This window comes from Bos grunniens, chromosome 14 (genome assembly GCF_055505025.1).
Source record: "Bos grunniens cultivar Pamir isolate PY7600 chromosome 14, Bosgru_T2T1.0, whole genome shotgun sequence".
Classification (NCBI taxonomy): domain Eukaryota; kingdom Metazoa; phylum Chordata; class Mammalia; order Artiodactyla; family Bovidae; genus Bos; species Bos grunniens.
In genome coordinates, this window is record NC_141178.1 from 1,363,857 (window position 1) to 1,388,483 (window position 24,627).

The 24,627-nt window shown below is 42.2% G+C and overlaps 1 protein-coding gene across 7 annotated transcripts in view; it reads right to left on the reverse strand.

Annotated features, from left to right (window-relative positions):
- Nucleotides 1-2,231: 2,231 nt before the first annotated feature.
- IMPA1 (inositol monophosphatase 1) overlaps nucleotides 2,232-24,627 on the reverse strand; it is a 31,075-nt gene continuing 8,679 nt past the window's right edge. For 2 of the 7 annotated variants that reach the window (XM_086335751.1, XM_086335752.1), the window contains exons 2-9: nucleotides 21,661-21,723; nucleotides 21,156-21,289; nucleotides 19,306-19,410; nucleotides 18,032-18,077; nucleotides 15,764-15,872; nucleotides 12,368-12,476; nucleotides 4,973-5,124; nucleotides 2,232-3,804 (exon numbers count right to left, since the gene is read on the reverse strand). In XM_086335751.1, coding sequence (XP_086191877.1) covers nucleotides 3,689-3,804; nucleotides 4,973-5,124; nucleotides 12,368-12,476; nucleotides 15,764-15,872; nucleotides 18,032-18,077; nucleotides 19,306-19,410; nucleotides 21,156-21,289; nucleotides 21,661-21,723 — 834 coding nt within the window. In that variant the 3' untranslated portion in view covers nucleotides 2,232-3,688. Of the gene's footprint in view, nucleotides 3,805-4,972; nucleotides 5,125-12,367; nucleotides 12,477-15,763; nucleotides 15,873-16,269; nucleotides 16,379-18,031; nucleotides 18,078-19,305; nucleotides 19,411-21,155; nucleotides 21,290-21,660; nucleotides 21,724-23,411; nucleotides 24,621-24,627 lie in introns of those variants that run through there. The other 5 variants (XM_086335753.1, XM_086335754.1, XM_086335748.1 and 2 more) reach the window with 5 other exon arrangements.

The following is a 24,627-nucleotide window of genomic DNA, read 5'->3' on the forward strand; positions in this document are numbered from 1 at the left end:
CATGGCCAAAACCCGCCCCCCCAAAACCCTAAATTGGCTTTCTCCTCCCCTAAGTCCTGCTAAGCCCTCCCCGAGCCCTCCCTGGAGCCCAGCGAGTGGACCCAGTTGTTTCCGAGTGCTTGCACTGCGGCTTTATTTGCACACTTATTCTTCTGTGCTGTTACCTCTTTAAAACGCCCAAAGTTACTTTTTTCCACCTTAGGTTATAAATAGACCAACTAGCTATGTACCAAGTCTTGGTTACGTCCCCCACCTATGCACACCTCAGCGCAGTGCCTGCTTCCTAATACATGCTGGTGGAAACTGTTCTATCTGCGATATTTTCTGTCAAACTGGTTTGTGTAGAGTTGGAGATAATGTTTGGTTCAGTGAAGAATTTGCTGGAGGTGGAAAATGGGGAGTTGAGTTTTCTTAGCAAACATTCCAAATATGACTGTTGGCGGAAGGATTTCTGAGAGGCATGAAGAATGGAGATAAGGGGTAGGAAGTTTAAATGTTAATTTTCTTTCAAAAGTCATGCATAGCTAAACAACCGTGGGTCATAAAAGAGCTTTTTGTTTTCAAAACTGGCCTTTGCCCTGAAGTTAATCACCTCTCAGCGAATAACGCGAACGTGACTGTGGTGCCCCCTAGTGGCCATTTTCTGCCAGCGCAGAGGACAGAGTGGAGGGGGTCTTCAGCAAATAGACACGCGGGGCATTCTGAAATGCAGATACTCGGTTCTTTAAGCCAAATTTATCTACTCAGAACTAAAAAGATTCTACTTTCTCCAGAAAACAATCACTCATAAAAGAACAAACTATGGCTGAATAAATAAAACCCATTCTCTTAAAAAAAATTAATACATACCAATTGTTTTTCCCCAACAAAATATTGAGATTTACTGCTTGACAGTCAGAAAACTGACTTACTCATGATCCTTGCTCCCAAAGAGCTCAGAGTATTGTGGGGATACAGACACACAAACAAAAACTTACTCACTGAGACAAATTCAATATGAGTTTGCATACAATCCTAAAGAAGAGGTAAGCCAAAGGGGTAGAGAGGCAGTGACCTTTGGCTTATGTTTTGGAGGCTGAGTCTGGTAGGAGGAGGGGATTCCAGGCAGATGAAGCTTGGGTTGGAGGCCCACTCTGGTACTTTCTGGTGGTGGCTTGGTCACAGGCTGCCTGTGGGGCTTTGGCCAAAAGCAGCTGGATGGAAGGAGTGACTACAGGAGTCCAACAGTGCAAGGAAGCGGGCATCAGTGAGGGATTCAGGTTCGCATGTTGGAAATGATGGATCAGAGATAAATTCAATCTGGTGAGTGGTGGTGGTGGTGGTGGTGTAGCCGCTAAGTTGTGTTTGACTCTTGCAACTGTAGCTGCAGCCCACCAGGCTCCTCTGACCATGAGATTCCCCAGGCCAGAACACTGGAGTGGGCTTCCACCTTCCACCTCCTCCTCCGGGACCTTCCCGACCCAGTTGAACCTGGGTCTCCTGCACCGCAGGCGGCTTCTTTATCGACTGAGCCACAGGGAAGCCCAGGTGTATGTTACATGGGCTTCCACCCCAGGATCCTTGCCTGGGGAGGGACTGGATCTGAGAACAGGTTTTCTGCAGCTGTGCTGTCTCAGTTGCAGCACGCAGGCCCCTCTGTTGCTGCGGGCAGGCATCCCTCTACCTGTGGACTGAGCTGCCCCACAGCAGGGGGATCTTCGCTGGGTCTCAGTCGATCACACAGGCCCCTCTGTTGCTGCGGGCAGGCATCTCTCTAGTGGATCTCACCTGGGCTCCTCTGTCACTGTGGGCAGGAGTCTCTCTGGTTGTGGACTTGCTGCCAGACAACAGGGGGGATCTTGGCTCCCCGAGCAGGGCTTGAACCCGAGTTCCCTGAATTGCAAGGGGACTTGGAGATTCTTAACCACCGGACCACCACAGAAGCCCTTTTTTTTTTTTCATATTTATGTGAGTGATTAGATTTTAAGTGAGATCTGGGTGTTGGCATGGAGGAGAGACTGGAGGGGGCTCTAATGACTCAAGACCACTGTAATAACTCAGGAGGTAACTGTCCAGGTGTTGCAATGGAGATGCGGAACTGGAGAAAAGTTCCAGAGAGACTTCCTTGTACATCTGAACACAACTGATGGCCAACTGCATGTAGGAGGTGAGAGGCACGGGAGGGTAAAAATATCACCTGTCTGCCTGGGTAAAATATTAGCTAAGAGAAAAAATGTAAGCAGAGGAACAGATGGGAGCAGGGATTGAGTTTATTTGGAGACACGTTCAGTATGAGACATCTGCAACACACTGAGAGAGAGTTCACTCGGCCTCTGGAAGCATGAGTCTGGAGCTCAAGAGAGAGAATTCTAGAATGATGCTATCTATTCGGGGAATTCCCCAGCCTTTGAGTGTGGCTGACTTAGAGTCACATCTATTGAACAGAAAAGAATGGAAGTGATGGTGATACTTCACAGACTAGGTTACAAGAGGCACAGCCGTTTCCTGCTTGTTTCCGCTCTCGGTTCACTTCCGGGGGAAGGCCATCGCTAGGTGATGAGGACACTCAGCTACGAAGATGGAGAGCAAGGTAACCCTCCGGCCGCCAGACAGCAAGGAGCTGCCGCCACCAGCCACACAAGCGAGACTGAGGAGGAGCTTCAGCCCCCGTCGGACTCTGAGATACTCCAGCTCCGTTCAACGTCTCGACTGCAAGCTCACGGAAGCCCATCGGGACAGGATGCTCGCTAAGGTGCCGGAACTCCTGACCGCAGAACTGTGCCACAATAAGCAGGCCCCACTGGACGCTACTAGGCCTGGGGACAGCGTGTTCTGGGCAAGAGAAAACCGATACACGCAGCCCCACGCAGGCGCGAGGACGGCGTCTCTGGCTCGCTGGGCTCTCCTCTGCTCTAATTGCGGCCACTCAACACTTAAAAGCACAGCCCGAGAGGGGCGAGGTGAGTTCTGTTCGGTGCAGTCACCGGAATGGCATGGTAATATGAAATGTGAGCAGGAACGGCAGTGTGAAATATAGAAAGGATGACCAGATAGCTCTTACTCCACACCTGAAGTAGAATCACAGAGCCATCAGCTCACTACTTTCTGTAGCAACTAGGCATTCCTGCCTTCAGAATATCACTCTTGCGATGCTTCTTTTTGGATCGCCTCCTATTTGACAGGTACCATGCTGGGTGCTACACTGATGAATAAAGCAAGGTTTTCTGCAGAGAAAGAAATCTAAGTCTTCGTAGTATTCATTATACACTTCTTACAAATTTAATTTACTATGGCTTTTGAAACTAAAAAAGAAATTTTTCCAAAAAGTTAACCATCTCATTAGGAATGCATATCCACAGAAATAGTAAGTCAAAATTTCACAGGCTCATAAATACTTAGAAACTCTAAATTGCTAACTGGCTATTTCAGTTGACGTGATAACCTGTCTCACCAACGGCCTGCGTACTTTCCCAGAGGACATTCTTACCACACAGACATTTTTAAAACAATGGACTATTTCATCCACTCTTGCACACCTACTCTTAGTAAAACACAGAACAAGTTGTAGTTTTTAAATATGGATGCTGAAAGCAATTCACACCAATCATATTATTCAAGTGAAACAGAAGTCCTGAATTTTGTAACACCATGAGTGCATTAGAAAACCTGGAGAGACGCAACTGTGATTGAATGTGTGAAGCCGTCGGAGTTAATCTTCATCATCTCTTTGAAGAGGTATTATCTGAATTTCTTTGGCTATCCTTTCTGCTAATGTTTTATTGCTTGAAGCAATTACTCTTCGTGACATCAAATCAAATGGTCCACCTAAAATCAAATATGGAAAATGGTTATATCTTGTAAAAAATAATTCCTATAAAACAAGCATAGCAGTATGTACTATGGTTGATCATAACATTTAATATTTTCTATTATCTTGAAAAAAAAACTACACTGTGTCATAACCACAATGTTTAAGCTTCGCTAGTACATAATGAGTTTCTAAGCATCTTTTAGAAACCCGTTTTGAAGGGAGTGGGGGTCTGCACCACGCCACCTTTCTCTCTCCTTTGATGAAGGGAGTGTGGGTCTGCACCACACCATCTCTCTCTCTCTGTCCTTTGATGAAGGGAGTGGGGGTCTGCACCGCCATCTCTCTCTTTCCTTTGATGTGCTCCGCTCCTGCTTTCGTTACTCTCACTGCCTCTTTAATGTTTGGAACCTCTGGACAGAAAACCCGAGGCCAGGGATTTGCACACTGCTCTCCTGCCCACCTCCTTAATTCTTTGCTGCTTTTCTCCCAGACTGCTGGTAAACTGTTTTAACCCAGGTTCACTCTTTACTTTTAAACATGTCATCATCAGTGCAGAGAAAGTATGTAACTCCCCCAGGGCCAAGGCAGAAAGTGATGGTGGAGGAAGCCCATACTCAGCTGCCACCACGGTCACCACTCAAAGGGATCTTGGTACGACCTCAGATCCGGTGCCTTTCTAGACTTTTTCTACAGCCTCTCAAGAGTTCCTGGTACTCACAGTTAAAAAGGCTTGAGAGTGAGAGTGAAAGTTGCTCAGTCGTGTGTGACTCTTTGTGACCTCATGGACTATACAGTCCTTGGAATTCTCCAGGCCAGAATACTGGAGTGGGTAGCCTTTCCCTTCTCCAGGGGAATCCTCCCAACCCAGGGATTGAACCTGCATTGCAGGTGGATTCTTTACCAGCTGAGCCACCAGGGAAGCCCTGAAGAGGCTTAGCCATTTATTATTATTAATTGTACACTACCATTAGCTTCTCATTTTTGCCTCTGTCTCCCAATATCTGCTATTTTGATTCTGCAGAAAATTACATGGTTTGTGTTGCCTGAAGAGCTGAGGTGTAAACATTGAAAAAAATATTAAAGGGAAACATTAAAAGATATATCTAAAAAAAACTGCCATATTTGGAGGACAGTCCCATAGGTATGGAAAGAAAACAACGCCTTCCTGTTCCGCAGTTTTACCTGTGACATCCAGGAGCACTCCGCCAGCTTCAGTCACAATGATGCCGGCGCCGGCAACATCCCAGCAGTGGATCCCCATTTCATAATATGCGTCCGCAGCCCCAGCGGCCACCAGGCACATGTTCAGAGCTGCTGTTCCAACACCCCGGATCCTAACAGACAAAACGGGGAAAAATAATTCTTCAAATAAGGCATTCCTCCTTAGCTGCAGTTGCAAGTGTGACTGAGATCACTTGAACCAATCCACAGACTGTTAAAAAGAAAAAGGTGGTACTTAAATTTAAAATCAAAATACGTAAATCCTAATTATCATGATATACTATGTAAATGACAGAATGAAGCCTAACAAAGCAATCATGTGTAAGATAAACATTAAAATGATGATACTTTGGGAAGAAAAACACTGAAGAAAATGCATTAATTCTGCCACCATGGCACGCATGACTTGTCACTGTGGTCTAAACCCAGGGACGAGAGCCCCACGACACAAGGAGTCTGTAGGAGTTTAGGGCAAGTGTGCCCCTGGCCACCCCCAGCAGTGCGGGCGTCGGTGCGTGTGCCCAGGAGGTGACCGCCCTGCTGGGCTCTGCTGTCACCGAGGCCTGCCTGCGAGGCCTGCTTCACATCTGCCTTCTCAATGAACCTCGTCCTTGGAAATATACCAAGTTAGGGTAAGTACAGACATCACTTTATCAGCCATTATAATAATAACTGATGCAGGAAAGAATCATCAATAAATGCTAAAATGATTGATATTTACACATCAGAGTATCTCCCTATAAGATACATAATGATTACGATGGAAAAGATGGCAAGATCACTACCAAGTGATCAAAGTTAGCATCCAGTAATGGGACAAAGGGTGTCCCTGGTGGTAAAGAATCCGCCTGCAATGCAAGAGACCTGGGTTCATCCCTGGGTCAGGGGATTCCCTGGAGGAGGGCATGACAGCTCGCTGCAGTACTCTTGCCTGGAGAATCCCATGGACAGAGGAGCCTGGTGGGCTACAGTCCACGGGGTCACAAAGAGTTGGACACGACTGGGCGACACACACCACGGAACAAAGGTCCCCCGTGTCTCCTGATAGAATGCACTGAGGAGGAGGACATAACAGTGCTTCTGTTGCGTTCCTGCCAAAAACACATAACCCAAATCTAATTGAGAGGAAATCCAACAGACTCAAATCAAAAGGCGTGCTGTAAAGCGAGCACCCTACAGTTTTCAAAAATGTCAAGGTCATACAAGATAAAGGCTAGGCACCGGTTCTAGATTAAAAGGCCCTGATGAGGGCTTCCCTGGCGGTTCAATGGTAAAGAATCCGCCTGCCAATGCAGGGGTACAGGTTCGACCCTTGGTCCGGGGAGACCCCACGTGCCAAAGAGCAGCTAAGCCCAAGCACCACAACTACTGAGCCAGGGCTCTAGAGCCGGGGGCTGCAGCTTCTTCACCCACGAGGGGCTGGGCGCCCGGACCAGAGGAGGCCCTGCAGCGAGGGCCCCCGCAGCCCCGTGGAGCGCAGCCCCCACCGCCACAGCCAAGACCTAGCACAGCCGAGTTCTATAAATCTTAAAAAAAAGCTTGATGAGAAGAACACTTAAAGTGCAGCATATGATTCTGGCTTGGACCTTGGATTAGAATTCTTTCAAAATGTAATTGTCACTATATTAGACAATGTATCAAAGCTAATTTCCTGAGTTTTATAACTGTGTTGTGGTTATCTTAGCGTATGTCCCTTTTATCAAAAATATACACACTGAAGTGTTTAAGAAAAAGGAATTGTCATGTCTATAAATTAACTACTTTCAAATGGTTTTTACTCAAAGTTCTTTTTTTAACTGTTTGAAAGTGAAAGTGAAAATCACTTAGTCGTGTCTGACTCTCCATGGAATTCTCCAGGCCAGAATACTGGAGTGGGCAGTCATTTCCTTCTCCAGGGGATCTTCCCAACCCAGGGATCGAACCCAGGTCTGCCGCATTGTGGGCAGACGCTTCACCCTCTAAGCCACCAGGGAAGTCCTCTGAAAATAAAGCAGTCAGGTCTGTTCACTGAGACCCTTCATTATTTTTTAAGAAATAAAAGGATTCCACATGTCAGTGATATTGTATGATACGTGGAATCTAATTTTAAAAAATTGAGACAAATGAACTTACAAAACAGACAGATACTGAAAGCAAGCCTACGGTCTACAGGGGAAATATTGGGGAGGGGTCAATCAGGGCTGAGATGAGCACATGCCACTGTACGTAAGACAGACAACCAACAAGGGCCTACTGTCTAGCACCGCGAAGTCTACTCAATATTCTGGGATGACCCATGTGAGAAAGGAACCTAAAAAAGAACGAATACGAGTGTGCGTAACTGAATCACTTTGCTAAACACCTGAAACTAACACAATACTGTAAATCAACTATACTCCAATAAAATTAAAATTAAAAAAGAAGCAATGTGGTATCTGTTTTGTATTTAAAAAATAAATATAAACTAGTACTGTGCCTAGTACATCCTTCATGCCAAAACAATTTAACAACAAAAAAGGACCAGAATTACATGATGCCCTTGATTTTTAAATACATTTTACTGCCTACAGTTTTATTATATATCAAAATTAAGAACTAGCGATTCCAAAAATGTCCATAGATATATAAACCCAAATTAATATTATGGCTTTTTTTCAGTTATCAAGAATGGTGCCCTTTCCCCACTTTCTCAGGGGATATGTGATAGTTCATATCTCACATCATAGAAAGAAAATACCAAGATCTTCTACAAATCATCTCTTGGCATTCTATTCAGACACGGAACCCTGGGCTGGAAGACCAGCGCTAGAGGCAATGCTTCTGTCTACTTCTCATGTATCTCAACAGCTCTCTGGCAAGAGGTCTTTTGATCAGTAAGTATATTCTTTTATGGGTAAGTATTACTAAAGATAGTACTTAATCACCAAACAACTGAGGCTGTGGCCTAGATTTTGCAAATGTGTTCTGTCTGAACCCTATGTTAGTCTGATCCTCCTTTACAGTTAGGATGGTTCTTGCCTGGAGAATCCCATGGACAGAGAAGCCTGGTGGGCTGCAGTCCATGGCGTCGCACAGAGTCGGACACGACTGAAGCGACTTAGCAGCAGCAGCAGCGCTAAGAAGAATCTATCTATCTTCAGAATCACAAAGCTTTGAGTTTGCTCCCCTGCTCAGCTGCTTAAAAGCTGTAATTTTGAAAGAAGTTTCTTCTTCAAGTTTTAGTCTTCTTGTCATCGAAATGGGGATAACCAACTTGGCTATGGCTGCAATGATTAGAAACAACAGAAGCAAAGCGCCCAGCAGAGGGCCTAGCAAATTAGAGGGCCTCAAAAGAGGAGCATGTCATGATCAAATCGTTCCCTAAAGCAACACGAAAGAAACATCATTGAAGTAAACAAATACAGTGCATTTCATTAAATGAATCCCAAAAAATTAAAAAAAGGAAATGGATCCATAATGATTTACTTTGCCTCATAAATCTCACTTACAATTAATATACAATTATACTTCAACATAAAATAAAGGAGGTGGTGAGCTTCCCTGGTTATCTAGTGGTAAAGAATCCACCTGCCAATACATGGTATGCGGGTTCAATCCCTGGTCTGGGAAGACCCCACACGCCATGGAGCAGCTAAGCCTGGAAACCACAACTGCTGACCCATGTTCCAGAGCCCGAGAGCCACAACTGCTGAAGCCCGAGAGCCATAACTGCTGAGCCCGTGTGCCCAGGAGCCCGAGAGCCACAACTGCTGAGCCCCTGTGCCCCAGAGCCCAAGAGCCACAACTGCTGAGCCCGTGTGCCCCAGAGCCCGAGAGCCACAACTGCTGAGCCCGTGTGCCCCAGAACCTGTGGCCCACCGTGGAGAGCAGCCCCCACTCGCCACAGCTAGAGAAAGCCTGAGCACAGCAACGAAGACCCAGCACAGCCAGAAGTAAATAAATAAGTCTTTAAAAAGTAAAAGAAATGAAAAACCCTGAGAAATGAGAGAAAATGACATGCCAATCCCCGCCTCCTACACCTAACAGAGATCATAACAGAAACTACACAGAAGAACAGAACTAACGGAAGAAAGAACTGAAACCAGGAACCCAGATCACAAAGGGAAGAGACAGAAAGAAGTGGACGCGGCCGCACGTAGCTACAGTGAACATCAAACATCATCAGTAATTAAGTGTTGGGTTTTTTCTGTCTGATAAGGTTGCTCTGCAAAAGGAAAAGTAAGCCCAGAAGTGAACGAAATAAAAGAAGGATAAAATAATACAAGAGATAATAGAACTCAGAAATGAAGGGGAATAAAAAAAGACAAAACTTTATTAGAAATTAAGACTGAATCACAAGGTACCCTTAAAGAGAACAGATGCAAATGAAAACTTGAAAAAGGGCAGTGAGAAAAAAAAAAAACAGTAAAAGAAAGTAAAAAGGGCCAGGGAGAAAGTAACAGAAGAGAAGATACAAAGGAGGTTGAATGTTCCTGCTGGTGTCTTTGAAGAAGAAAATGAAAACAGCATTAAGTGAACTAATATTTAAAATTCAAGAAAACTTGCCAGAAAAAAAGAAGAGAGACATTAATCTACCGATTAAAGGGAGAAAACCATCCCACACAAGCAACTGTAAGAATTCCAAGATATACCCTTATAAAAGTGTCAGCCATGAAAGATTAAAAGAAAACAAAAATGTCTCAGAGACTCCAAACAAAACATGAAATAATTTAAAAGCCAATAATATCAGACTGGCACCAGATTTCTCAAAAACAACATACAAAGCAAAGCAACAGTGAAATAGCATTTTTAAAGAAATATTCTTCATACTTTCTTTCACTAAGGATGTTCTATTCAGCCAAGCTGCCCTTGGAGTTTCAAGACCATAGGAAAACAGTTTGGAATATGCCAGAAATCATGGCATACCATGCACAGGTGCCCTTCCCACGGAATCTACTAGAGGATGAGCTTCATCAATCCAAAGGTGATAGGTGTCAAAGCAAAAAACAGAGACCAGTTTTGAAAATTCCCTGAGCAGACCAAATCAGTTTAGTCATGAAAACAAAGCTTAATTTAGCACATTTTGCAAAAGTAACTAGACCTGGATCATCCCTTGCTTATGCTTCTGAAAATTACAAGCAAACCTTCAATTGTTTCTCAAGGTAGATATGAGTTAACCACTAATCAATTCCCTGTCATTTAAGAAAACTCTATAATAGCCAATCGTTTTGAAGAATAAGTAGTCACTGCCTTCTCACTGTATAAGCTGCTTTATAACAACACATGGCTGAGCCTCATCCCATGTTTTGGTCTGGGTGTTCCTGGTTTGCAAAGTATCTTTTTGGTGTGTGCACAATAAATATTGAATTCAGTGATTCAATGGTTTTACTTCTATTATTTCTGAACTTTTGACACCAGGAAAACTTCACAAGACAGTGACCATTTTATAAAGGAAAAACTAAGACCACAGGATGGGACTATGGGTGAAACAATACGTAGTAATAATATGCCCGACAAACTAGAAAGAATGCAACTTAAAAAAAAAAACTAGATTAAGAGGGAGGGAAAAAGAGAAAAGCAGAGTAAAATCACTGAATGTTATATAGGCAACAGGCAGAAGCTAAGCAGTTCTGGAGTCTTTACAGAACTAACAGAACAGTTAAGTAAGAAAAGAGAATATTAAGGGCATTATAAAGAGTTTTAATATAAAAGAAACCCATGAGAATAAAATTGAATCTTTTATAAATAGAAAAAGAGAAAAAAGAGGATACACTAAATAAGTACAGAGTACTTAATATACAACATAACATAATATACAAATCACAATACAATTACAGCATAAGATAATACAAAATTGATAATACCAAACAAAATGGTCATATAAATAAATGAACAAGCCTAACTTTTTTATTAAAAAGAAAAGATTTTCAAACTGATTATAGAGCAAAACTCCACTCTATGCTGTATTCAAGAGGTGCACTTAAAATGCACTGATTTCAAAAACACTAAAAATAAAGGTGGACAAAGATTAACCAGACAAATGGAAACAATGAGAAGAGCAGGGACTGCAATTCTGATGTCAAAGTAGATTTCAAGCCCAAACATCAAAGTACAAAATGTACTTTTTTCCAGTGCATATAGAAGTTCCACAAAAGCTGATCATATACTGGGCACAAAGGAAACATAAAGCTCCATAAAATATGTTTATTACAATGTAATAAAACTACAAATTAAAAAACAAAACTAAGAAAGCACAAAAAGCTTAAACTTGTTTAAGAATACAACTCTTGGGTAAAAAGGGAAATACAAACAGAAGTTACCAGAAAAATAACTGCAATGAAAACACATCAGAATCTGTGAGATACATTTGAAGCAGCAATCAGATAAAAACTCAAGCCTAAATACTCACCTCAATAAAAATCAAAGCATAAAAATAAATTCTCCACTTAAAAAGGAAAAAAAAAAATAGGAAACAACAAAATGAATGACAAGAAAGCACAATGATGAAAATAATAAAGCAGGGAGGATAAAGACAGCAGACCAGATTAATAATCAAAATCCTGGCTCTTTCTTTGAAAAAAAACTGACAAACTGCCAAGTAATTTAATCAAGATTTTTAAAAAAGAAGAAGAAATAACATAAAATAAGAAATGATAAGGGGGGAAGAAGACTACTGATACAGACAGGCCAGAAATAAACTGTGAGTCTACCCTGCGTACCTTGTGCAAATAGCTTGAAAACTCAGAGAAAGTGGGTAATGCTTAGGCTACGGAAACGTTCCAGATTAAAGGCAGTGAATAAACATGACAACCAAATGTAAAGCTAACCCTAGACTGAATCTTGCCCTGGAGGAAAAAAATGCTATAGACAACATAGTTAGATCAACTGACAAAACTAAGTATGTGTGGATAGATAAAATTATGAAGTCAATAGTTGTACTGTGGTTATGGAAGAGAATATGCCTATTCTTAGGAAATAACAAACTGAATTATTTAGGGATAAAGAGCCACACACTAAGTAATTTACCATGAAATAGTTGAGGGGAAAAAAAGGAGAATATTTACACAAACACACACACATACACAAAGAGAGAAGAAGGAGTGAGAAAATGATAAAGCAATGGGTACAATGTTAACAATAGCTGAATTGTTTCTTATAGGTTTTTAACTGCATACTGCTGTTTCTTATAGGTTTTTACTTCTGCAAATTTTTTAAAATTTCAAATTATATTCAAATAAAAGTTTTAAAAATCACATTTTAAAATTAGAATTATGGTACTGACTCCATGTCTATTAATTAAAAGTTCATTTCTAAATAAAAATTCATTCCTTAGGATGTCAAATTATCTATAGCATTAATAGAATGTTCAACTTTAGGGATAAAGTGAAGAGAGCTTACCCATGGATGGGAAGGCAAAGAAGCCTTTCTATATTAGAAAGAATAATTCTCACAGTCTCTGGTGTTCTGGAAGAGCCCAACTCTGTCACCAAGAGAGATTTGGTAATATCTAAAAGAAAAAGTTTCAAATAATTACTACAGTTTATCAATAAGAACCTGATAAAAAAATTTGACACTTGAAGCTCACCAAATTGGACAATTTTATCCTTCTTCCTAGTTGAATCATATTTCTTTCTTTCTAAGGCTTTAAATATTTATGAACTTTTCTTCTCTTCTAGTCATTTTATCATCATTTTTATGATCATCAAAAGGCATCTAGCTTCTTAGACTACCTCCCCAAAAGTGCAGAATATAACCAGTTTGGCTACACGCATGATACATTTAGCCACCAATGCCTTATATATTTTTTAAAAAGTAGAATTTAGAAATAATTTATATATAGATTTGAAATAAAACAAAAATTAAAACTAAATCATACCACTGTTAAGTGAAGAAAAACTAAAGAGCCTCTTGATGAAAGTGAAAGAGAAGAGTGAAAAAGTTGGCTTAAAACTCAATATTCAAAAAATTAAGATCATGGCATCCGGTCCTATCACTTCATGGCAAATAGATAGGGAAACAATGGAAACTGTGAGACTTTATTTTTTTAGGCTCCAAGATCACTGCAGATGGTGACTGCAGCCATGAAATTAAAAGATGCTTGCTCCTTGGAAGAAAAGCTATGACAAACCTAGATAGCATAATAAAAAGCAGAGATATCACTTTGCCAACAAAGGTCCATCTAGTCAAGGCTATGGTTTTTCCAGTAGTCATGTATGGATGTGAGAGTTGGACTAAAAAGAAAGCTGAGCCCCAAAGAATTGGTGCTTTTGAACTGTGGTGTTGGAGAAGAGTCTTGAGAGTCCCTTGGACTGCAAGGAGATCCAACCAGTCCATCCTAAAGGAGATCAGTCCTGGGTGTTCATGGGAAGGGCTGATGCTGAAGCTGAAACTCCAATACTTTGACCACCTGATGCGAAGAACTGACTCATTGGAAAAGACACTGATGCTGGGAAAGATTGAAGGCGGGAGGAGAAGGGGATGACAAAGGATGAGATGGTTGGATGGCTTCACTGACTCAATGGACATGAGTTTGAGTGAACTCCGGGAGTTGGTGATGGACAGGGAGGCCTGGCGTGCTGCAGTCCATGGGGTTTCAAAGAGTTGCACACGACTGAGTGAATGAACTGACTGACGAGACTGACTGACTGTTGGTAGAAAGGTAAACAGGTGTAAGCACCATGGAAAACAGTACAGAGGTTCCTCAGAATACTAAAAATGGAGTTACCATATGATCTAGCTGGACATATATCCACACAAAACTAATTTGAAAAGATACATGCACTCCTACATTCACTGCAGCACTATTTACAACAGCCACGATATGGAAGCAACCTAAATGTCCATCAACGGATGAATGGATAAAGAGGATGTGGTACATATACACAGTGGGATACTGCTTGACCACAAAATACTGCCATTTGCAGCTGCATGGATGAGCCTAGAGGTATCATACTAAGAGAAGTGAGAGAGAGAAAGACAGAAATCGTAAGGCGTCGCTTGCACGTGGAGTCTAAAACATGACACATAATATACCTGTGAAGCAGAAGCAGGCTCAGACACAGAGAAAGGCTCTGGGGTCGCCCAAGGGGAGAAGGGTGGGGCAGGGAGGACTGGGAGTTTGGGATTGGAGAACGCAAGCTACTACATATAGAACAGATAAACAAGGCCCTACTGTACAGCACAGTGAGCCACGCTCAACATCCTGTGATCAACCACAATGGAAAAGAATATGGAAAACAATACAAATATGTACAGTGGAACCACTTTGCTGTATAGCAGAAATTAACACACTGTAAATCAACTATACGTCAATAAAATTAAAATAAATCATCTGACCTCCATTTACTAACTTGACAAATTATCCTGTATTTTCCATTTTCTCTTTGAAACATCGTGACCAATGCTCACGACACACTCAACCCTCCTGGCTCACAGGCTACTCTTGGGACACCTCACACTTCATCTCCACCCACAGCTGAGATGTATGCCCACCACCTTGTTCTGAGCCTTGTTTATAACTGTGAACTCTTCTAACAATCACATAACCTGTTTAAGTGAGATAAATAACAGAAAAGGGGAAAGACTTCTTTCTATGAAAGCTGCCACATTCCTTCAGTTCTAAAATGCACATTTTTTTCACATTAACATCTCAAGAATTAGGATGTATCTTCTAATCTCTGGGGTCTTAGAGTTCAATAAAAAGAAAACAAATTCAAAATCTGCCCTCAAATTAAGTGCCTGAGGAGAAATATTATAAAAGCGGAGGCGGATTCTCAAGTTTTTGCTGCACGTAAAAGAATCTGAAAAACACAGAAAAGAAACGAATCTGCAAGTGTCAACCGTGGAAAATGCTGGGATTGCCTTAGGGAAGATAAGTGCCTCCAAAACAGTGAGCTGTCCCAGAGAAAGCAGACTTAAAAACGCCAATCACTAAGCTCATTACAAAAAGTTTTATGCCTCATTTAAGAAAAATGTATTATGGTGACTTTTTATATGCCCTCTATCCCAAGACTATGGCCAGAGGGATGTTAAGGTCACCAAGAATAATTTGGAGGTGACCAAGGACTTGTTTTTAAAGTGTTTTCAAGTCCTGCTGATAACTCTTGACATTTAGAAATGAATAAGATATGAATGTTTAAAATTAAAAAAAAATAAATAAAAATAAAATAAAAAAATGTATTGAAGTATGGTTGATTTACTATGTTGTGTTAGTTTTTGTTGTACAGCAAAGTGATTCAGTTATAGCTTTATATATACACACACACACATACACACACACATATATACACACACATATCTAGGTATTCTTTTTCGTATTCTTTTCCATCATGGTTTACCATGGGACCCTGAATATAGTTCCCTGCGCTATACAGTAGAAAGGTGCTGTTTACCATCCTATATATTTAATAGCTTTATGTCTCATTTTTAATGATTCCCAACTTGAAGGGCCTTTTCCCTTTCAATTTACTAATAACTAGTCCCAGTGGCATCAGAGCAGAGGAATTGTAGAAAGAATCTGAGACGCGGGGGCTGAAGCAGTGACCCAATACCGCCGTGAGGGTGGGGGCACTCTGGCTCCTCCAGGTCCCCTGACAGAGCTGGAGCCCCGTGGACACACCGTCCGCTCCACCGCCCTTGCCTCCCCAGCCTCCACGACCGCGTCCACAACCGCGGTCACGATGAGAAAGTACAGAGAAACAGACACACTTATGAGTCAGTAAGCCTTGGAGAGCTCTAAGGTTACCGTACGAGTACATGGTATGAATCACGCCAAAAATCAGAGGGTAAACCTACCTTCTTGGTGTGAAACCTGTAGTTTTTGACCATTACAAAAGGCACCTTTTCCTTTCCGGCCAGTGTACATCTTATCCTCCAGGCAACTGTACACAATTCCAAATTCCATCTGTGGAAGGAACGCAAGCTTTCTTTACCAAACCTGAGTATTTGTCTTCATTCAATCAATACTTTTTCTAAGAAAGCAGCAAGAATATGTGGTATGTTAATGTTTTTAACATACGGTTAGACCACGGTTAGACCGTGGACTATGTAAAATGCTAATTCCCAACCGAGTCGAGGAAAAGCTCATCAGGTCTGAACCCTGACTCCCCTCCCATCAGTTTCCAAACTCGGGGCATACATTTTGACCTCTTTCCTTCCCACCTCAGATGAAGGCAATCTTCCCTGTTTTCTAAGGTGAATTCTTCTCTGAAACACTGCTCCATCAACAGCTCCCTGCCTCTTGGGCTTTGGTTCTGGTACTTTCTCGCCACAGTGGCCCTCCCTCACCAAGCCTTCATTACCTTCTCCATTTCTCCTCATTGCCACAGAGTGGTCGAGACTTTGCGTCTCTCATTCTCTTTCTACATTACAATCTGGCTTCTGCTCTGACCATGCATCTCTTGAAACTCCCTGCAAAGAGATCACGAATGGACTCTTATGGACCAAATGTCTTCTCTGCAGACCTGGAGGCTGCGGACCACCAACAGTTAAGCCCGTACTCTGTGCTCCTGGTGGCGTCCTCCTACCTCCGATCTCTCTTACGGTCACTTTTTTTTTTCTGACTTTCTTCTCTGCCTAACCCCCAACAGTTGTGTGTCTCAGGGGTTTTCACTTTTCCTTTTCTTCCAATTCCCTTTTAGCTCTCTCGATTCTGACAGGTTTTTCTTTCTCGTCCCTCTGTGTGTGGCTCCTACCAACCCCATCAACACAGGTTAGGACTGTGCTTCGGAACCTAGGCATGCAGAACTTCAGCCAAAGAGGCCACACTCACTCGCTACCTGATCATGCAGCCTCAGTCCTTCCCCATGAGTCAATTTTATCTTGAAAACACTTGCTGATTTTGGCCATTTCTTCAGTTATTCTCACCACCTCCATCTCAGCTCAGAACTGCCCACCCGTCTGGTGTGACCTCTAATGTTGCTGGAATTATCTGGCACTCTGCACTGAAAAACCTCTCCTGATTTCCGACCACCTCAAAGCCACTAAGTGTTCCAGCACAGACAGGCCACAGTGCCTCACAGCCTGACCACAGCGAGCTCACCTCACCAGTTCTGCTCCAACCATTTCCAGAGTTTCACGCACAATGAACATCTCACTGTCGCCCATACACATCCCGCTCGTCCCCAAACTGTTCTGATTAAAATGCTTTCCTTTTCTTCTTTACCTGGAAAATTCCCAATATGACCCAACTCACATGACCAAATTCTAAGATCCCTTCTATTTATTATGAAGATTTCCTCAAACCGCTGCTGGCAGGATGTGTGATACCCTCTTCATGTTCTTAGAGTACTTTTAAAAATTTTTTTCATAGTTCGACATCTAACATTTGCACTGCACTGGGAATTCAACAGCCCAGAACTGACGATAAGAGAAATGCTCACTTATCTCCTTTTGAAGGTTCTCACTGATTAATACAATCCTGTGCCTAAGATTTCATTTGCACTAATTTATGTTTTTATTTTCAGGGTTTTCTTAACTCTTTTGTGTACATGTTGATCAAATATATCGCAAGCTCCTTGAAGACAGTTACGTAAGGTATTAGTAAACATCATTCATTTTTTCTTTATTAATCAAATACTCAAATAGCATGGAAATGCAACAGGTGTAGAGTGTACTCTACTGGGCTTTAGATATAGCAAGTATTTAGGCTCCTGAATATACTCTGTATTTTCTCATCATACTTGGCCCTACCACTTCCTGGTCTTTCCCTTCACTAAAATGTCTACTAAAGCATTCCTAGCTCAGCACCCAACTCTTCATTACACATTTCAGATCCTACATCAATTCCTATCATATTCACATATATAATGGTGATTAAATACTGAATCGTATTTCAGTTACTTGTGCATATTTTTTCCTTGTAAAATCTTCTCGGAAGACATTGTATTTTCTTCACTGGAAAAAAGTATCATAACAAGTTTAGCAGGTCTGTATTTTATTTCAAAATAATGCAGCTACATATACTGAATAGAGACAAACCTAAATTTATTACAGAGACTCGTTTACTCTTTCTCAGAAAATGAGAGCAAGGCATTCTACCAACCATAAATTTAAACAACATACCTTTTTATTTACCACAAAGCCAATTGAAACAGCTACAAAAGGAAATCTTAAAAAAAAAAAACACACAAATTTACCAAGATAGAACTTATTTTCAACAAACTTGTTTTCATAATATAACTGCTTACAATTTTTCCCTGTGAACAGTCTCATCCCTCCCCAGAACTGTGTATACAACATGCAGTTCTCTGTGTGAGTGCAGGGGTTGGGGGTTGGGGGGCAGAATACACAGATGCATACACGCATAACGCTCCTCCAGGCACGAGACATCTCTGAAAGGATTCACAAGAAACTGATAACAACAGCTGCCTCCAGAGATGGGCTCTGAGAAGCTGGGGTCGGAAGTGGCAAGGCCACTTGGCACCGCATGCCTTGCTATACTTTTGGAATGCCAAGTTCCATGAATATAGCTTAAATGTCAACAAAAATGGGATCACACTATCCACTGTACTATAATCTTCTGTATGTTACCTCACATCATGAGCATCTTTCTGCACTAACATTCCATCATACATAGATCCTACCTCTTAGCTTTATGGCTTTAACAGTTGTATTCATAAAGATACGTACGGCAACTTCAAATATAACAATTATGTGTCATCCCACCAAACTCGGCTACTTGTTGAAACTCTTAATTCCATCAGGCTTTCTTCTATATATCTGGGCTTACATACTTAATTTGTGTGTGTGTGTATATATATATATATTTTTTTAACATATTCTTCTCAGCATATACTGAATTACATACTTACTTTGTGCCAGGCACTATATTAAGTTTTTATATAAATGTACAACTCATTAGGTCCCATCAACAATCCTATGAGGCAGGTGCCATCAGTGTGCCCATTTTAGAGAATGAAAAAAATAAAACTGTGGCTTAAAAAGATTAAGTAACTTGCCCAAGGTCACAAAGTCACACATTCTAAACCCATGTTCTTTTTAACAGTTTTTTCTCCTGGATTAAATGCATTCTATAAAGGCATACACTAGTACTGAGTTAGTCAGTTCCTTAATTGATTTCAAAGCAGCAATGTTGCTTGCGTACATTTTTACGTGGTTTCAACAATGAGAAAAAGAACGGTGAACAGGGCACTTGACTGCACATGTCTATAACATTAATCGTTCATTACCTCATCCACAGCTGATGAAAATTATGCATAACATATTTTACAATCACAGAATTCTCTAAAGTATATGTGATTATGAAAACTATATTGAACAGTCCATTCAGTTAATATACAAACAGTAATTACAATATTAAAATTTTAAAAACATACCCATGTACAAAGTTAGTTGTTCCATCAATAGGGTCAATGATCCATGTAGGGTTGTCGGTTAAGATACTTTTTTCCCCAGCTGCCACAGATTCCTCACCAATGAAACTAAAAGCAAATATGACAAATTCTGAATCTTTCTACTGTTTTCAACAATTTTCAAACCTTTAGTCTACTATAAAACATAACAAAAGTCTACACAACTACACTTTTCTATTGTTTTTCCTTCAGACAGATCAAAGTGAGAAAATTTTATTTCCCCCAGAACAAGTCATGTGAAAGATGACAGAATTCAAAATTCTCAAATGTATTACCAAGATAAGAAAAGAGACACGCTGAAAAAGGTTTTTATTGCAGATGATAACTTACTAAGGAAATGTGGAGGTTTAAGTCTACCAATTCTCTCATAACCCTGTCTTCAAGAGGTAGAGCTTAATGTCCCTGCCTTGAGTGTGGATTTGGACTTAGAGACTCATTTCTAGCCAAAAGAACAAAGTGTACGTGACAACATGCAATTCTGAAAACTCTCTGACAGAACGACACTGAGGTTTCGTCTTATTCACTCTATTTCTGCCCCCTTCCCCTCCCCTCTGCTTCCTAGGCGAAGCTGCTCACCACACCGTGAGCTGCTCTGTGGAGGGGCCCGCGTGGTGAGGAAACTGGAGGAAGCTGCCAGCGGGCAAGCCACGAGAAACCGAGGCCACCAACAGCTACAAGCGAACGGGCCCTTCATCCCCGGCTGAGCCTCAAGAAGACCCACAGTGCGACTGTGACTCTACGAGACCCTTGCCAACACCACGCACTCCAGCTACTCCCATATTCCTGATCCTAGAAAACTCTATGTTATCTAGAGCTGTTAAGTTTTTCAAGAGTAACTTGCTATGCAGCAATAGATAATACAGAGAACATGAAATAAGTTAAAGAGAAAGAAAATCACCCACCAAAATTACTGTATCAATATGCATTCCTAAAACATACTGTGCAGTAAATGTCAGGCAAACTCTGTAAATGGTATCTGAATTCATAGGATTTCTTCTTTCCTTTCCTACTTTCTTTGTTATTTATGTCCTTTATTCAAAACTGAAAAGTCCTAATAATCATTACCATGAATTTCTTTTATGTCTTCTTCTCTTAGCTATAAACCTTTTTACTGGGAGAAAGCATATGCAGCTTTAAATAATATTTTTTTCTCCTCAGTGGCTGAAATACCAGGAAAGGCTGATGGCATGATCAAGAAGAACTGGTGAATGACAATGTTAAAACTTTAAAATGATGACAATATTTCAGTTGTATTTCTATGCCCGTAAGAGAGACAGATTTTAGTATTTTCTCTCAAACTCAAAGCTACCACCCCTTTAGCACCTAAAAATGTTCGCAATGTAGAGACTAAAACTGAACTTTCAAATCTTCTCTATGACAGACATTTGTCACATTAACTTCCCAGCATCCAACACTCCTCTTTCTATAAAGGAATCCAAATATCCCCTGTTCACTGCTCCCTGGAAGTTTGAGCTTAGGGGAAAAAAAACCCCCTAAGTTCAGCAAGGGATGTTTTTGCCCACGATTTGTAACCTTGAGCTAATGGGGTAAGACATCCAAAGAGAACAGTCAGGAGTGAGGCTACCAGCAGCTTCTGAATGATGGTGCCTAACCCTGACCCAACCCTAACCCAATCCTAACCAGCTCTGCCTTCCTCGCTGGTTGCTCAGTCCTACTCTCAGGGATTCTGACACCCTCCAAATAAATTCCAGTTCAGCTTAAATTAAGCACAGTCAATTTCTGAGTCTAAAGTCAAAATCTTGGAGACCAACCTAGATTTCATTTTTATCACAAGAAACTGACATAAGCAATACCTGTGAGATGGATACTTTTCCTTTATGGATGTGATAAGCATTTTTTCAACTTTTTGGTCAGTAGCAGTTACCAAATCAGCCGGAGAACTTTTAACCATAATATTCATTTCATTCTTGAGCGCTTCACGAACCACCTAAAAAGATTTTTTTGGTAAGCAAATAAGAAAAGCATATAAGTCATTTTAAATCGAATTAAAAGATGAATAATAGAAATGATTTGAAACAATCAATCTGTCTGGAATGGTATTCTTAAATATTTCTTACCACAATGTATGTAAAATAAACCCTTAGTGGTTACGACTTTCTACGTATAAAACCATAGAATCTTACAGCCATTTTAGATACACAACCATTATTACAAAATGTTTAATGACATAAAATGGAAGTATTCACCCATTAAGTAAATTGAAAACAAATCCAGTCAATAAAAATACATGTTTTGTTTAAGAAGACAACCACATACTGCCCACATCCATCACATCGTGGCTGAGATTTCAGTTCGTACCTCTCCAGCTTGTCCTGCCAGGGTTACTGCATAATCCATGCATTCCTGCCAAGGATCAGCCATCTTCTCAACAGATTCAACACATACAAAGACAAAGCAGTTACAAATTGCTTACAAAGTCTTAATTACAGAAGTTTGTTCACAAAAACATCTCAATTTGCAAAATACTTCCATTCAGGATTCACCCTCCTTCCTGATTCTAGAATTCATTTTTTTTCCCCAATATTCATTCACAGGTCCATTAAGAAACATTTTTAACCTAGCTTCATTCACTTCTATTGTAGAAACATTTTCATAACAAAAAGTACTCTATGAAAGTGTTTCTCAAAGGGCCCATACCATATCACACTTTAAAAAACAACAATCATTTGAGGAACGGAGAAGAAATGACACAAGAAATATTCTAAAAGATAGATGCATATTTGGGTTTAAGAATAAAGTAAAAATTAGAAAAATACAGGGAACAGTCAGCCCTCAGTATCTGCAGTTTTGGAATCCATGGATTCAACTGACCATGGATGGAAATTAAAGAAGTTTTAAAGGGAAGGGGGAGAAAGCACTAACTGAGTATCAGGCAGTATGGTGCTTTGCACATGTAAAATTATTTTTAAAGAGATCGTAAAGATGAAGAACTTAAAGCTCAGTGAATATAACTAATTTGCCCAAGGTTTTATAGACAGATGACACAACCAGAATTTGAACTCAATTCTGAATTGAAAGTCCACTGCTCTTTCCACTGTGGCATTCTGAGGGAAGAAAATTCCAGGACTAAAAAAATGTATAAAGCTAAAAAGGAATTGCCGCAGGTTTCAGAGAGGACAAAAAATAAAACAGTTTTGTCTTCTGAACTGTCCAACTTTCCACTGACTTTCGCAGAGAAGACTAAAATAACTCACCACAGGCTTAACCACACTCTAAAATCTGTACCTAGGATAGTGAAGCCTTTTAAGCTGTCAGAGTCAGAAATGTGTGGCATCATTTATAAAGCAACCCTAATTGTGTAATCTTTACAGTTGAGAATAACTGACAGAATTTCACCCCGGAGACCGGTCTGAAATCCCAATCATGGTGCTCACAGTATCTGAATGGGGAAGAGAGGGGATGGGGGTGGGGGCAAAAGACAGGTACTTTGAGCTGTTTCTTCTTAATATATATATATTATATGCATGCGTGCTCAGTCGTGTCCGACTCTTTGCAACCCCATGGACTGTAACCCGCCAGGCTCCTCTGCCCATGGGGTTCTCCAGGCAAGAGTACTGGAATGGGTTGCCATTTCCTTCTCCAGGGGATCTTCCCGACCCAGGGATCGATCCAGGGTCTGCTGCAACGCCTGCCTGGCGGGCAGGTTCTTTTCCCACTGAGCCACGTGGGGAGCCTGTTTCTTAATATAAGCATTTAAATGATTTTAGAAGGAAGCCACACTTTGAGTTACTCAGAGCAGTTCAAGAATTATTTCTAAGATCTTCTTTCTTCTTTTCATTCTTACTCCCGTTCCCTTCTTCTAGGCTTCAACAGAACTGGATGTTCTCACGGTGAATCTGCTTTCTAGCGGGAAACTGTGCTTAAGCCACTCACATCTCCCCCTTCTCACAGCACTGATATGTGTAACTCCTACCAATTCTTCCAGGCTCATTTCAACAGTTACCCTTTCTTTTGGGGATTCTCCACCCAGAGGCTGTACTTGTTTAATCATTCGAGAGCTATGCATTGAGTATTTATTCAATGAGAAGCACCTAACAGAGAACACTGACCTGGTCTTAGGTACCAGATGTCATTTCCCTAAGAACACGATTCAACCAAGATTTGAAGGACTAACTCAACTGCAGGACTCCTGGTATGTGAAGAGGAACCAAAAGGCCTAAGTGACACGACAGCTCAGAGATTAAGAGGAACAGGAGGAAGGATGTGGCTGGGGGTCATGCCATGATGATCACCCCTTAGAGGCATGACTTCGATTTGGGAGCCATGAGGAATCATTACATGGGGGCTGCAGGACAAGGGACGGGAGGGTGGAGGGAGGAACCGACGGTAGGGAAACGGCTCTGGGAGGAAAAGGTGAGGGCACTCGGCAATAGAGTGCATACGGGGCTTGAGGGCGGGGGAGAGTTTAAGAGGCCCAGATTTCCCACTTAGGCAAGTGAATGGATAACGTGACATTAACCGCAGCATGGAACGATAGAAGAGAGTCAAATCTGAGATCTGGGTAGGAGGTGGGGAGATCGAAAGTTTAATTAGGAGAGCGTGAGGAGCCTTTGTGAAGCCAAAAGGCGAGGTCCATCAGGCTGCTGAACACACGATCCTGACCTCAAAAGAGAGGTACGGCCTGCAGATACAAACACGTAAGTTACGTGAGCAGGCAGCCCCTGAGCGCCGCCTCTGACGGACACTCTGAGGAGGCCGCCCCGCCTGGAAGCCCACGGGCCGCCGTCCGTCACCCCTGGCGCACTCGGGGGTCTTCCCCACACTGTGCTCAGCTGTGTGCGCGCCTTCGCCTTCAACCAGTCTTACAACAAGCCTAAAGGCAGCACCTTAGTCCGCCTTCGCCTGCTCGGAGACGAACCCCTGAGGCGCGGTGGATGTCTCTGCCCCGCTCGCCGCCTCCTGCCGCCCGTCCGCGGAAGCGCGACACGCGGTCGGGGGTTGGAGGGGACCACCCGCCCCGGACACGGACCGGGCCTCCGGGACCGGCGGGACGAGAGCCAGTGGGTCACCCCGCACCCGCCGCTCAGAGGCCCCGCGGTGCGGGGGCCGTCCCGGGCCCTCAACGGCTCGACCGAGGCCTCCGCGCCAGGTGGCCCCGGCCGAGCCCACCCCCCCGACCCGCTGTGCGGGGCCGCAGGCGCCAGCCGACCCCACGCCCGCCCAAGTGCAGCTGGGAGACCGGGCTCACCTCAGGGCGGCGGGCGCGCGGCCGCGGGCGCACCGGACTGTCAGACGCGCGGCGCTTCCGCAGCGAGGGCAGCGGGA